The 16,561-nt window shown below is 36.8% G+C and overlaps 1 protein-coding gene across 10 annotated transcripts in view; it reads left to right on the forward strand.

The window, feature by feature from the left end:
* The window catches only part of DMD (dystrophin), a 2,843,071-nt gene that overhangs the window by 339,868 nt on the left and 2,486,642 nt on the right, over positions 1 to 16,561 (forward strand). For all 10 annotated transcript variants that reach the window (XM_079909736.1, XM_079909735.1, XM_079909718.1 and 7 more), the window contains 2 exons: positions 12,361 to 12,413; positions 13,346 to 13,616. In XM_079909736.1, the coding sequence (XP_079765862.1) occupies positions 13,535 to 13,616 (82 nt within the window). In that variant the 5' untranslated portion in view covers positions 12,361 to 12,413; positions 13,346 to 13,534. The remainder of the gene's footprint in view (positions 1 to 12,360; positions 12,414 to 13,345; positions 13,617 to 16,561) is intronic.

A 16,561-nucleotide genomic window follows, 5' to 3' on the forward strand; every position in this document is an offset into this window, starting at 1 on the left:
CTGGTGCCTCAAGAGAGTGAGCTTATCCAAAGTGGATAAAATAAGCTGTCAGGAATGTACAAAGAATTATTGGCCCTTGAGCTCTGATGTGCTGCTTTTCTCCTGTACTTTACATTTTCTGTGTGCCCAGCGGTCTTATATCCCTAAAGGGTAAACTGATCTGCCTCATTATCTTATAGGGAAAACTTACCAGGGCTAGGTCAGGTGTGTGGAGTGAGATTTAAAAAGGTTGTGTGATAGGAAACCTTACTTTGTTCTTTAAGCCTAAGTCATATGTTCCCATGCAGATTACCAGAGAAGTGCTGCGTTAGAGATTTCAGGGCTATTACCTTGCTATTAATAAAGTAGTACATTTTTTTAAATTTAGCTATTGTATTTTTTATCATCACCGTCATTATCATCACCACTGAAGCGGAATCCAGCCTCTGTATCCCTGTACACTGAATTAAATCTCAGAGTTTTGGGTGAAGTAGAAAATAATAGCTTTATTGCTTTGCCAGGAAAAGGGGGCCACAGAGGGCTAATGCCCTCAAAACTGTGTGTCACAACCTGGAGGGGGTAGTGAGAAGTTTTATAGTAGTGGTTCAAAGAGGGCATGATCAGCTCGTGGAGGTTCTTCTGACTGGTTGGTGGTGAGGTAAGTGGGAGTCAGTATCATCAACCTCCTGGTTCCAAGGGGTCTGAGGTCTAAGTGCTTGTGGGCAGCACACTGTTAATTTCTCCCACCTGTATCTGCAAAACAGCTCACAGATTTCATTATGTGTATCCCTTGAGGGGGACCCAGGACCCTGCCCCAAGGCTATACTATTGTTTTCTTGACTGTTCCTCCCTTGTCTCCACATCCCCTCCCTTCCCTAATTAGCAACTGTTTGAACCTACCCCTTGGAACTCAGGGAAGGTCATGGAGGCTGAACAAAGGCAATTTCCTGTAATCAAGAAATAGGGGACACGGAAAGGCTTTTGTGACCAGGAGCCCCGCAGGGTCCTGCTTGGTATCACCATTGGGGGACCTTCATCTGTCAGGAACTCTTAGAGGGGAAGTCAGTGTTAAGATTTGCCCATCAAAGTCCCACTGAAACTTTAACAGAAAGTCAGAGTACTACAAAACCCACAAAATATACTGTTACTTTACTCTGTATAATTATTAATTAAACATTATTTAATATGAAGCCATCAAGATTTTTCCTATTATAATATAGCTTTAGTAAAAAATTGTATGTTATTATTTAAATACTCTAAATATCAAGTCAATTTAAATACTATAATATTGTTATAATTTAAATATGGTAAATATTGAGTATAATAATTTATGAAAAATCATGATGGCTTTTTGAAATAATGTCTGATTAAAATTATTAAAATATGAAAACAATATTTGAATTAGATGTACCTTCTAGTTGCAGCTTTGCTACTGAATTGGTAACCTTCAACTCATTTTACTGCTCTATCAAAATTTGCCTTCTTTAAGTTAAAATAATAATCTCTAGTGTCAAACTCCCCAGGGCAACATGGCACTCTGCCTTGGACATATGGCAGCTTAATAAATACTTCACAGTGTGAATTATGTTACATTTTTTGGAACAAAATCACTAATGATGAAATTCTATTGTTGATATTACCTTCAGGAGGATGGTTAATATTTAATCCTTGGTATTTTTTTTCCATATAAAGGTAAACCTGTTACTGTCTATTCCTGAAAAGGAGAATAACTGAACTTAATGCTAGTACTTTGAAAATTTCAAAATACTAATTTTTTTTCCAAGTCACATCATAAAAATTAACAAAGTTGTTATCTATTTCACATGTTATCTTTTGATTTATATACACTTTTCATTCAACCATTACGATCCAATTATTTGGCTAGTTCTTACTGAGAATCAGAGAACATGGATTATACTATTGAACACCTGTATATATGGCATATCCAGGCCTCAATAGACTGGAAGAATAAAGAAGTCAGACTTCCATTAAGTACACAAATCAATTTATTTATTTATTTTTTACCTTAAAAACAAGTTCATGTAGGAATTTACCACCCCCTCCCTGTTAGGTGTTAAATTTTGTCCCTCAGAAAGACATGTTCAAGTCTTAATCCTCAATATTTGTGAACATGACCTTACTCAGAAATAAAGTCTTTGCAGATGTGATTACATGTGACCATACTCATTTAGGGTGGGCCCTATTCCAGTAACTGGTGTTCTTACAAGAAGAGGGAAATTTAGACGCTGAGACACAGAAAGAATGCCATGTGATGACAGAGGCAGAGATTGGAGGGATGCAGCTGCAAGCCAAGGAACACCAAGGATTGCTGGCAGTCACCAGAAGCTGGAAGAGGGCAAGGAAGGATTTTCCCCATGGGCTTCAGAGGGAGCACAGCCCTGCCAAACCTTGATTCCAGGCTTCTAGCCTCCAGAACTGTGAGAGGATTAGTTTCTGCTGTTTTAAGTTGCCTAGTTTGTGGTGATTTGTTACGGCAGCCCTAGCGCACTAATATATCCCTCTCCTCTGCATTATCCTCTAGTTAATTGTGGTCCACCACATTCCTGCCTTGCTACTGCTATCTTGCATTAGATTATTGCTATCTGGGTACAATCATCCTTCCTAAATGTCCACTGCTGCTAATACCAATGTCAGATCATCAACATATTGTTAATATTTACAGTTTGCTGCCATGTGAGATGAGGATTCTGTCCCTAAGTCCTTCTAGAAATCCAATTCCTTTTCAGCTCCTTGTCTCCAGGAAATAAAAAGCTCAAACAAGACTACGTAGCACTCCGTGGAAACAAGCACCAGTTCACATACAGTGAATTTTAAATCCATGCAGAGCCAATAACTATTTCTCAAAAGGAAATATGGCTCTTTGCCTATACAGCGTTGGAAAAACCACAGCATTTCAAATCTCTCTGTTTCTGAAGGGGGTGTTGCCTTTGCATATGTGAAATTAAAAGATCCTTTCAGATGTTTATAGTTTTTTTCCCGAACAGTGGAACAATCAATCTTCAATTCCTGTGACTCAAAACTCCTTGCAGCTCTGAAATGGCAGCTTTTCATCTTCTAATGAAAAAGGTTTAAGAAAACACTACTACCACAACCTTATAGCAGCATTTCATATCCCGGGCAGATAGAGCTATTTTCCCAGTTTGCTGTGATCTTAAATAATGTTTAGGCTACACACGTAGGTCTAAAATGTGCCTTTAATGCAACAGAACCTATAGATATTCTTTAACCACCAAGGATAAGGACTTGAGTGATTTCAGTGGTCTATTTATGTGAGATCTTTTGCATTTACTGGTGTAGCTACCCATGGTCCCTTTGTCCCACCTAGACTCAGTGATGGTGGGCCCAGGTATTTGAAGATAATGTGCAGTTGAATCTACTGGAACCCATGAGTTAGTATCCTTCTGGGTTGTTGCCCAGTTGTACCAACTCCTCCCATCAGACACTACTATTTTAAAGCTCTTTCCCTTGAATAACCTCTACAAAGTACAACATAAGAGGAAATTGCAGTAACCACAGATACACAGGAAGACACATACATGACTTGTGCACCGTTATTCAGTCCTCTGATAGTGTAGGTTTGGAACTAGTATTTGAGATCTCCCTGATTAATTGCCCTTAATACAGTTAGAAATAGAGTTTTTTTTTTTTAATGTAGGCAAAGATTTAAAGGATTTCTGGAGTCAGTGTATATATTACAGCATGAGTCACATAGTTCCAAATAAAAATTTGAAAATAAAGTCCTTCAAAATGTTCTTGTAGCGCAGCATGAGTGAACCCGAGCATGAGGCTGCTTGAACCGCAGTTATGCATCTATTTCCATGTCAATGTAAATAATATCAGTAGTATCTTCCTGAATATTTGCATATTGGTAAAATAAAACAATTATATGTTTTCTTATTTTTATTGGGTTGGCCAAGAAGTTCGTGTGGGAACGGAAAAACCCGCACAAAATTTTTGGCCAACCCAATATTTCAATATTTGTTTTGCAGAGCTTATAAAAATTTTGCCAACACCCTCTTTGCAGAGGGTACCTATTCCTGTATAGGATGGTTTTACAAATTACAAGTTGCAAATGCATTAGTTGATTATAAAATCAATTTAGTAGTTTGTAGCCATTGTTATCTAAAAACAAAATAGAATAGGGTATAATAGAGTAGGAAACATTAACATGCCTTATAAAGAAAAAGAGTAATTATTGCTTCAGGAGAATTTACTTCAATTTTATACATATGAATGTATCTTTGTGTGTTCTAATGTGCATTATATAAAGTAAAATGTGTTTCCTACAGTAGGTCATAGTCAGAAGTATTTGAAAATAACTGTGAGTCTATAGCAATACCTTGAAAAATCCCAAAGGATATTATTAGAATTACTTGTTTATGAAAAGAATGTCATGCACTCATTTTTTAGACTCTACCCATTGGTTTCCCTTTTAATTAAGAACAATTTTCCAAATTACAATATCATCAGATTTATTTTAAATTCATTACTGCATTAATAATGTAAAACAGCATAGCTTATTTTTTACTTGCCCTACTTCTACTATAGTAGGCTAACATGTGTGTGTGCATGTGTGTTAAATTTAGTAAGATTTTCTATCTAAAGTGTAAGTATTTGTTAGATTTTTTAATATTTTTAGCACTCAATTGTTAGTAAAAGAATAAGAGTTTCCTACTTAAATTTGTTTAGTAGAAAAAGTTCTTTGGATAATGAAGTTACAACTGAGCCCAAAGCCAGTGCTTCAAGAATATTATAATCTTTCATAAGATCTGGGAAAACTGATGGGTCCTTCTCTTAGGTTTATAATTCATAGGCATTTGAGAAACCCCTCAAATGTATGCTTCCAGAAATCCTGGAAGTATAAAGATCATGGTCCTATTCCAAGAAGAGACACTTAGATTTAAACTGATGTAATATCCTTTTAAGGCTTATTTTACACACTTTATTAAACAAGATAAGAGTCATATGTTATGATTTCAGTTACAAGTTCTTGGCTCTTCCACACCTTTCCTGAATTTAAAAGCATTCAGTTGCTTTCCATTCCTTTTTGTATATTGTTGCCACTCCTTGGAATACTTTTCCTTTCATACATTCATTTATTTATTATTTCATCCATCAGTCCACCCACCCAACCACCCAACCAGTCAACAATTTATTGATTAACTTCTATGCCATAGGAACTGTCTAGACACAGGGGATTGTGCAGAGCACATAATGGACCAAAACATCCTTACCCTAATGGATCTCACATTCTATCTTGGGTCAGGGGAGAGAGAAAAAAATCAGAGAAGCAAAATGTGTAGTATGTCAGAAGTTGTAAGTTTCATGGAGAAACATAAAATAGGCAAAGGTAATGGGGAATTTGGGGCAGTGAGGATGGGTGATAGCAATTTTAAATAGGCAGGTCACAGATGGCCTCAATGAGAAAGTGAGCAAATATCAGAAGGAGGTGAGGGAGCAAGCCATGAAGTTATATAAATGGAAAAGTCTTCCAGGCGAAGAGAAAAGCAAGTGCAAAAGTCCTGAGGTTGTATGTGCTGAGAATGTTTTAACAGCAAGAATTGGGATTTGGTGTACAAGAATGATAGTAGAAGATTAGGTTAAAGGGAAAGGGAGAGAATGAGGGCTGAATATGTGACTATTACAGGCCACTGTATGTGTCTACACTTGACTTTTATTTAGAATGAAGTAAGAGGCCATTAAACATTTTGAATAGAGAAATATCTTTGCCTTATTTCAAATTCATTAATTGGATAATTAAAATTCGCTGTCTATAAAGAACATCCCTCTGATTGATGTTTTGAGAATAGTCTATAGTGAGGCTAAAAGTTGAAACAGGGAGACTCCACAATACCTTCACATTTTTTGAATTGATACCCAGTAAGAAAATTTTCACACTGAGATTCAGGATATATATGCACACATATATGCACATATACACTTAGAGATAGATGTATCTATGTCCATATATATGTATAAATAAAAGTGAAATAAATTTTTTACAAAACAATATTTACTCTTTCTATACATTATGCAGTTCAGTATTTTCTATGACATTGTTTTGCTGTTGTTTACAAGGCACTGAATTAATTTATGACTCACTAATGGGCCATAACCCAAAAACATATAGGTGGATATGAAATAATTCAAGAGTCATGGTGCTAGCTTGCATCAGGGAAGCCACTTTGGAGGTGGGGAGATGTAGTTGGATTCTGGATATATATTAAAGGCGAGGTGTGAGAGAGAAAGTGAGGATAAATGAATGACATTAATTTTTGTGGCCTGAAGGACTGGAATATTGGTGTTACTATTTAAGTGCTGGAAAAGGTACTTGGAAGAAATCTGGTGGAAGTAGGTAGGAGAGATCAAGAGCCATATTTTGGACATAATTGACTTTGTATTTTATATTCAGAGGGGTACCATGAATAGGCCATTGGCTCTAATAGACAGGACTTCAAAAGACAGATCCTATTAGTTAGCTATTATCTACAGATCTCAAATGAATAATTTCTTCCTCAAAGGAACCCTCCCTACCCCACCCAAGGAAGCCAGGTGCTGCTATCATAGGCACTGAAGCAATATGTATCTCACCTTGACACAGCTGCAAATTTACATCTATTTGTGTGATTATTTGATCACTGCTTTCCTACCTCCCCCAAAAGATGGGACATTCCATTAGGTCCAGAGTGTTTACTTACCACTATATTCTTAGCACTTAGCACAGTGCCTAGGGTATGTATTAGGATATATATGTCCTTATTGCACACATACATCTAAGTACACATAAAAAAATAAGGTAAACAGGCTGGAATGAGGTATTGAAAAAAATAGCCTCAATGTCCATATGGCAGATCATTTGTGTCTTTTCAGGTGGTTTAGATCATTACAAGGCAAAACCCATAATACTTGAGGGTGGAATATTTTATGAGGCATGGCTATTGCTAGAACAGTGTGAGTGAGGGAAGAGAATAGTAGGAAATAAGCTCAAAGAAGTAAGACTACAGTTCAAGTGCGATGAGAAAGCACTGGAAGAATTAAGAATGAAAGTGATATAAACAAAGAAATGAATATAACAAAACAGAATCAGACTCATAGATATAGAGAACAAACTAGTGGATGCCAGTGGGGAGGGGAAATGCGGGAGGGGCAACATAGGGATGGAGGATTAAGAGGTACAGACCATTATGTATAAAAGAAATAAGATACAAGGATATCTTGTATAGCACAGGGAATATAGCCAATATTTTATAATAACTTAAAATGGAGTATAATCTATAAAAATATTGAATTACTATGGTGTACACCTGAAACTAATATAATAATATAATAGTGTAAATCAACTGTACTTTAACTGAAAAATAATAAGATAAAAAAGAATTGGGAGATTGGGATTGACATATATACACTAATATGTATAAAATGGATTAATAAGAACCTGGTTATAAAAAAATAAATAAAATAAAATTCAAAAATTCAAAAAAAAAGTAGAGGAGAGATAAAAAAGGGAAGAAAAAATATTCAACAAATTGTGCCTGATAATAACTAAAATATATATAGTCAAAGGCATCTGTATTACTCTGCTAAAAAAAAAAAAATTAAAGTGATGAGATCTGCTAAATACTTTAAAAGATCACTCTGGTTATTGTCTAAAACATATCTGTAGTGGAATAAGAGTGCAAGCCCAGAGAACAACCCTGAAGTCGATGCAGTGGTCAGATGATAGAAAATAGTGATTTAGACAAGGGTTATGAGAATTCACAGTATGAGGGACTGTGGGAGATTGGGAAGAATATTTGCCTCAGAGTTATTTCATCTTGGGAAGGAAATTGGAGAATCTATCTACCAACTCCCATTTGTCATCGTTGCGGACTGCTCCGACGCCATTATCTTCCTGGTGTGTATGGCCTGCTCTGAGTATAGGCCTGGCATACTCCAAAGGCCAGAGAATGCCCTAAGGTAGAAAGTCCCCCATGCTTGCTCTCAGAGGCTGTGGGTACACGTGGGAATGGTGTGCGCCAAGGGGATATATGAGGCATCAACAGCCTCTGCTACACTTGTAATTATTTTGCATTGTTTCTATACTCTCTTTGTCATGTGTGTGTTTGCCTAATTTCCCCAATAAAATGAATTGTATCAAGACCATTCTATAAATGTCAATCATGAACTAAACAAGTGTTAGTATTGTAATCCAGAAGGAAATGATCTTTCAGGCGGGTCACACAGGGGTAGAGTCAAACTGGCCCATTATCTGAGGAGCTGAGAAATCATTTGAAGAAACCCACTCATTTACCATTTTTATAATATTTATGATGGGGAAGCTTATGGGAAACTTAAGTGCTTGTTCCTTGTAGTACGTGGGTGTATGTTTGTTTTGCATGAAGAAGAAAATGGTGTCTGCTTAGGGTAGAGAGGCTTTTAAAGACTCATGAGAGCTCCCCACCCTCACCCCGACCCACCTCTGGGACTCAGCTTGATGGTAAAAACCAGGATGAGGAAAATTAACCTTACTACCAGATTCAACCTAGGAAACTGATCTTAAGCAGCATGGGATATTGGAAGTTTTTAGACAGTGAATAGAAAAATCTTAACACCTAGATTTTAGCTCTAATATCATTAGATCCTCAATATCAAGGCAACATTCCGTCTTCTCCTAAAACACTCCTAGTCTGAGGACATGCCAGAAGAGAATGCTTAAATTTAGATCATTCTAGTAGTCAAAATTTCAAAGAGATCCCTAAAAAAATTCTTTGGAAAGAATGGGAAAGTGTAGTGATTCAAATTACCCTTGATTGTGTAGAAAATGTTTCTTAGAAAAATTTGCAGAATCCACGACAGCAATCTAAAAATATCAACTCAACTTCCAGTCTCCTAGGGAAAAAATGCTTTCTCTGCATCCCTAAAATACATTTATTTCAAACTGAGTTTTTTCTAAAATCTGTGTTAAGAGAAAACCAACTAATAGCCATGTTGATTCATGAAAGTTCTCTCTTGCAATCAATGGATACCTCTATATAAAAGTGATGACAGTGCATAAAACATACATCTAAAATACGTTTCAGCATTATCTGCTAAAGGAAATTACATGGAATGCTTATTTTTAATACAATAGGGATGTGCCATCTTTGAGAGCTTCTAGGATGCCACGATCTATTCATAATTAAAGTGGTGGACTTTCATTTAATCATACCATGTTATTCATTTTCTAGTTGGACAGTTCATAAAATAAATGGCTTTAGCTGGAAGTCTGAAACCCTTTGACATGATATTATTTGAATGTCTTGCTTTTCTCTAGTTGCAAATACTTTCTGATGTAGAGTAACTGAAATGTTAGCAGGGTCCATGGAATTCTTTTACTTGAGATAATACCCTGCGTGAACAGTAATCTGAAATTTCTATAGGCCTTTTAAGCAGTCACCTAGAAGTAACTGGCTCATCTAAAGAGAGGTATTCTAGCCTCTCTAGCCTTAAAGTTTTGAATAAGAAAATGCTAAGAAGTCTATCTTCTATATTTGTTGAAATAAATACAACAGTATGGGTTAGGGAGAAGGAAGATTTGCAAATGGCTTCTTTTTCATTGCTTGACCATCTACACCAGAGGGTTTCCAGGCATACTTGAAACTAACTTTTGAAGATGTTTGTAATAGAATAAAATAATGAGCAACATTTCTAGCTCTCTACTCTCTCAGTCTTTCAAAGCTTAAGCATCTCAGAGGTTCACAGAATCTTTCTTCATTATTAAAACGACACAGTTTCCCTTTTGTATGCTCATATATATGTTTTTATGCAGTTGCTTGTACCAACAGTATACATCCTCATATAGTTGATGGTTTTCAATGAGATACTATAAATATTAAACTACAATTTGCTTGTTTCATATAACAATATTTCACAAATATATTTAAATATATTTGCATGTAATTTGAACCCATGTTTATTTTTAAAATGGAACTTCACATGGAAATACACATAAAGAAAACATATGAATTATAAATGCACAGCTTAATTAATTTTTACAAAATGAACAAGTATATCTATCTCCCAGAACAAGAAACAGGTATTATAAGAATCTCAGAAGCTATCCTGACCCCCAATCTCTGCATCCCTCAAAAGATAACTAGTTTTATCTTCTATCACCATAAATTGGTTTTACCTGCTTTTAATCCTTATGTAAATAGAAGTATACAGTACGTACCTTTAGTGTTTATTTCCTTCACTTAAATTATGCCTGTGGAATCCATGCATGTTATTGCATGTAGCAGTAGTCCATTCGTTACATTGCTATAGCACTCGTTTTATGAATATAGCCATATATATTTATCAGTTTTACTGTTTATGGATATAAGGGTTGTTTCTAACTTTAGCTGTTATGTAAAATGCTGCAATATTGTTCCTGTCTTTGATGCAGGTAGTTTTTTTTTGTTGTTTTTGTTGTTGGGAATATACCTAAACATGACATGACATCCAGAAACCTTGTTAAATCCACTTATTAATTGTAAAATATTATTATCCGAGGACTCTGAGCTTTCTACATATATGTAGTCTGCAAACGGTAACAACTTCATTCTCCCTTTCCAAACCTTATAACTTTTACTTTGTTTTCTTGTGACACTGACTAGTATATTAATTAAGGTAGTATTTGCTATTATTTATAGATACATTTTAGCAGATCAAGGAAGATTCCTTCTATCCTTAGTTTACCAGGAGGTTTTATATTTTTAAAATTTTTTTGCAAGTGTGAGTTAAATTTTCCAACACTTTTTCTGCATTTATTTTTACCCTTCATGTTTTTAATGTGATGAATCACAATAATTGGGTTTCATGTATTAAAATGAACCTTTGCTTGCCCAAATAAAATGAACTTCATTGTGATACATATATTGTTGTTTTAATATAGCACTGCAGTTGGTTTGTTTTGATAATAACTTGTTTAGGGTAGAAATCATACACTTTTTCTTTTAAGTAGCTGCATAATATCCCATTGTGTGATATGATATAATTGCTTCAATGGTTTCCCAATTAAAAGACATTTAGGTGGTTTTCAGTGAATGTCTTCTTAGAAATAAGGCTTTAATTAAAAACCTTATATATATCCTTATATACTGGTGATTTTATTTCTGTAAGATAGATTCTTAAAGAGGGATTGATGGGCAACAGATTATGTACATTTTAATAGCTATTTTCAGGTTATTTTCTTAAAATGTGTCAGTATTTCACTAGTGTGGAATATAAATGGCTTTTTTTCTCACCCACTCTCCAGAATTGAATGTTATTCCATTCATTTGTTCTTTCCTCTATCTGATGGGTGGGAAATATCTCCTTTTGCCTTTTCCTGATTATGAGAAGGTAGATAACTTTTCAAAGGTTTATTGGTTATTTGCATGTTCTCTTTTGTGGATTTTCTGTTCAGGTTATTTGTTCATTTTTTTTAAATTGGATTTTTTTTAAATCAATTTGTAGAATTTTATTAAAGTAGAGATATTAAACCTCTGTTCAGATGTTTTAATCTCAGTTTATTGTCTTTTTGCTTTATTATAAAGTCTTTGGCTTTATAGAAAATTTTATTTCTCACGTACTTGAAAGTGACAATTTTCTCCTTAAAGTCATCGCAGATTAGTGTTTGGTTTAAGAATTCCCCCATAATTTAAACTGTTATATATTCCTCATTTATTTGGTTTTATTTTGTATATTTGGATCTTTAATCTATCTGGAAGTTATTTTTATACAGTTTAAATTACAGCAGTCTAACTTTATGGAAACACCATTATGATATATTCCATTTTTAATGACTAAATTGAAATGTCATATGTAATGCATTCCCTTTGGCTGGATATGTTTCTGTATTCTATTTTGTTCCATCATTTTATCTCTGTACCAATTCCTTACTGTTCTGATTAGAGTAGCATAATAATATAAACTAGTATGCCACAATCTTTGTGATTAAAAAAAATTCTGGACAATTGTTATACTTTTATTCTTTTCTGATATAGGAGCTATGCTATATCTCTGAATATTTCCCATCTGATGAACTTGTTAGAAAGAGCATTGATATTTCTGAAAAGAATAGGCATTTGGGAAACCTAAGAGGTCTGCCTATAAATTACAACAAAGACAGATTTTCAGTAGGCATAACATCTCAGGCTGATGCCAATTGAGAAATACCAAGTTGAGACTCCATCCTGAGAGCTGCTCTATGTTTAATCTAAGGAAATTCTGGAGCTCAGCCTAACTACTACGTTTTTGTCAACTTAAGTTATCCACTGTCATGCAAAAGGCCAATCTGGCAATGGAAAACAGGTATTAAAAATATTATGTTTTTAATCTAAGGCACCCAATCGGCTCTTTCATCACAATGTTTTTCAGACTTGATTGCCCATTGGAATCACCCGCAAGCTTTTTAAACTCCTGATGCCCAGGTGAGAGTCCAGAACAATTAATCATCATCTCTGGGGGTGGAAACCAAGCCTTAGTGGTTTGAAAAGTTCCCAGATTCCACTGTCTAGCAATGTAAGAGAACCAGTGCTTTAGAAGAGGGTAGGAATGTACTCTGCATGAAAATGCAGAAGAAAACAAGAAAAGAAAATCCTTAGCTGTTGCTAGGCCCCTTGCCAAGCTCTTCTTGTAAAGTTAATTTGTCTTTGGTAGGTGATGGGCAGGATTTGGGGTGACTGGGCTTCTGCCGGAAGAAGTGCAGGATGAATTATATGTGTGTCAGGGTGGTGGTGGTGGGGAGCAGTAAGGATACTAACCAAATGAAAGTCGCTTCTGAAATTTTTAGAAAATAAAGTCATATGAGCTGTTTATAGTCCAATCTAATTCTAGCTTCAGTGGTGGGAGGAAGGGATGGAGGAGCCAGTCAGAGTGAATATACACACTGAAAGAAGGGTGGGTAGGTTTGGTGAAATCTCCTAAGAAATATGATTATTCTCAGCCTATATTCCCCATTTCTGGTCAGTGCATTTGAGTCAGGATCCAACCATGGGGTACACACGTTCGAGTGACCCAGACAGCAAAAGCCAGTGACCCTTCTCTTCAGTGTAGTCATCTTATAAGTGGCAATGCTAAATCATTCATGACCTCATGTGCTGCTTTTTGGCAAGCGGCTCCCTAATTGCTCCTGTTTTTGCATCGATTCTGCGCAGCGTGGAAAAGCGAGTCTCCAACTTGCTTGTGGATTTATTGACCACCGGGTCCCTCCTCAGCTTTCACCTTCCAGGCCTCGCCCACTCTATTTTGGGGGCAGGAGCTGGGACACAGCACCTGTTTCCTCCTCTCCAAGCATGGGCTGGGCATTTTGACGGCTTCGCCTTTCCACCAAGCCAGGTGTCGGTGCTTCTGTATTTTCCAGCTCACCATCCCTCCCCGCCCCCTACGCATCCCTATTTCCGTGGCTGAGGGCCCGGGGAGAAGAGGAATCCGCCCTCACACACCAGTTCCCAGCTAGCTACCTGCTCTGGAGGGCACCAGGCGGACCGCGCGGACCCACCTGCCTCCAAAGTTTGGGGCGTGGGGGAGCCGGGACACGTGGCGTGTGGCTATGGCTCAGCCTGGGGGTCCGGAGCAGCCCCGAGAACATGCCGCTGGGGACGGATTCACCGACGTCATCAGGAGCCGAGCTGGTAGGACCTTGCTGCCTTGCTTTTTAGCGTGGGGTCTCGAGCGTTGCGGCTTCTCTCCGCAGAGGCTGTGCCCTGGAAGTTAGTACAGGGTTTTGGAAAGTTGTGGCGCTGAGCGGAGGAGCAGCAGGGGACTGTCACCGCGCCCCCGCGCGTGTGGGGAGGGCGGGGAGCCACGCCGGGCGCTTCCGAGGGAGGAGGGGGAGGAGGGGGAGGAGGGGTGCCGCTCTCCGGGAAAGCAGAAACTCAAGTTTTTCTTTCGGGTCAAGTAGATACGGGTGGGCAATTTTTTTTTTTTTTTAAGGGAGCCACCGGATATCGGTTTTATTATGCGATTGAAACGGGCTTTAAAAATATAAAGGAACGAGCAAACCGATTTAAAAGAAATATTGTCCTGCGTAGTCTTTCAGGAGGGAGGGATGGGGAGGTGTAGAGAAGGCGTGTCTGGTCAGGGTGTGGCCAAGTGCCGAGTTAAGAAATCTGAGAAGTTTCACCTTTGTATCTGTGCTGAAGGAAAATGTCGGAGGGGTGACAGGGAGGCTTGCATGCCTGGAGCGTAACTAGGTGAGTTGAGAACCAGTAAAGAAGGAATGAAAAGTCTAAGGATTTTTTTGCAGCGTTACCACAGTGAACTTCCCCCATGTGTAAATTTCACTTGTAGAGAATCTTCTAGTACTTGGTAGCCTGGCCCACATGTGCAAACACTTGTAAACCAGGATAGGTCTTGAAAGCTGTAAATGGAAGCAGCTGTTAAGCTTTGCTAAAGGATGAAGTTTCAGCTGCTTGAATCTGTTCCTCTCACCCTTGGAAATACACCAAATCGTGGACAGCAAAATAAGGGGACCCTTCCAGATATTTTTACAAACATTGCTGGATGCTGAAGAGGACAGAGGTGTAAAGTCACTGTGAAAATGTATTTCTGACGTGAGGTTAAAGAAAATATCACAGTAGAAAACAAAAAAATGAGTAAGAAACACAGGAATTGGGTAAACTACAGATCAGAGTTCAGAAGATGGTAGAGCAGGCTTTCTCTTCACAAGTAGTATAGGTTGGTAATGACGCCTGTAAGGCAAAAATGAGTGGTGTCTCTGACAATGCCTTGGAGAAATAGTTGTCCCCAATTTAAAAAGCACGCTTACCTTCTTCTTTTCCTCCCATTAATAACCTAACATGCTTCTCTGATTTTAAAGGGAAGAATGGTGAACTTTCTTAAATGGAATGCCCTTCTCATTCAACTTGTAGGATAATAGAATTGTCTTTAGTCACACTAAAATAACAATTTGAAAAAGTACATTGGTTACTTTCATACGTTGCTTTCAAATTGCTATTGTTTATACAGTTTATTAGACAGTAACTTGTAGCTATAATCATCTGAAATACGCATAAGGATATCTACTATAAACATGTGAGAGTATGATTTTGGGAGAAGTGTGTTAATTTAAGGAATAATTCTACAAAGAATTGTCAATGCATGAGAGAAGGAGAAAAAATCCACAAATTCTGAAAACTAGGGTTGTGTGAAATTATGTATTGTGGAGATGGCTAGTTTAAATCCATCTCTAAAGGAAATTCAACCTTTCTGTAACTTTGGATTGCATATCAGATACTGCTTTGCGTCACTTTTTAAAATGCAGTTATTTACTTTTTTTTTACATTTGTGAAATTAAGCTTTTAGAACTATTAGACGTTCAGGTGTGGTGAGTGATAGGTCCAATTGGTTATCTAATTTTCACAGCCTACCTTTATCTTTTTGATAGGTCCTTCTGAGGGTTTAGAGCCCATCCAATAAAATATAATATTTGCTTTGAATATTTTAGTTTCTGTACCTTTATGAAACCAGTGGTTTTGTTTTGTATTATTTTTTAGGTATTGATTTTTTAAAAATTCTGAAGCATGAGGGGCAGCTGCTATTAATAAGTGCTTTTTGTAGCCAATTGCTATGCATGGCAATTAACGGTGATGCCAAAAAAAGCAAACCGAAGAACTTGCTACACTGGCAATACCTATGTCTCCCTGCTGCCTCCTCCTGTCTCCCAATTTCTCTCATATATTAGTTTCTAGACCTAGTTAAATGTCAAGGGAAATTTTACAGTGCCTCAAAGGATATAAAAATAAGCTTTACATAAGATGTTTATATTTTTAGCGGCACTCTTGGAGATTGTTTCTTACACAGTTAATAAGTAGAACTTCTAAAAATCGAAGACACAAAGATGATTATAATAAACATTTGTAATACATGGTCGTACTTCATTAGATCAGTTTTATACAATGGTCTTAGTCCATCATTTGGTGAGAAGTCACAACAATGTGGAACTTTGAGTATCACTTAGTTTTTCCTATCACGACTGCATATTCTTAACTTGTTTCCTCCATGAACTTTGACGTGGTTATGGTTTACATACATTACCTCAATAATCATGAGAAATCCTATGCCTTGGGTGAAAACTGTTTCAAGATGAATGGCTAACCCAAACCAGAACTGTCCCTCTGGTATAAAGTTCAGATATCTTAAAGGTAAAATCTCACCATTTAAAAGCATTTCAGTACAGTATTTACAACTGTTGTTTTTTTGTTTGGATACTCAAGTATGGGCATTTGATCTCCTGTTGATTGGGTATGCTTTCTTGTAATTAGAAACAGCTCAGTGTAACATAAACAGCTTCGTGCTGTTAATTTTTCTAAACCACATGTGAATTCAACTGACTGATTTCTTTTAGGACATTTTGTGTGTGTGTGTGTGTGTGGTTTGTATTCATTTGGCATCTCCTGGCACATCTTTAGATGCTTCATTGGCATAGAATAATACATGAATAGTTGAGTAAAGTGTACCTATGGATTTGTGTCGCGAAAGATTTTTTAACCTCTTGAATGCTGAAATAAAATTCAGGCATTGTCTTCAGAATAAAATTAGCTGAGCAGGTTTTGCTTAAAAATATAAAAATTATTTT

This window comes from Stenella coeruleoalba, assembly GCF_951394435.1.
Source record: "Stenella coeruleoalba genome assembly, chromosome: X".
Taxonomy (NCBI): Eukaryota; Metazoa; Chordata; class Mammalia; order Artiodactyla; family Delphinidae; genus Stenella; species Stenella coeruleoalba.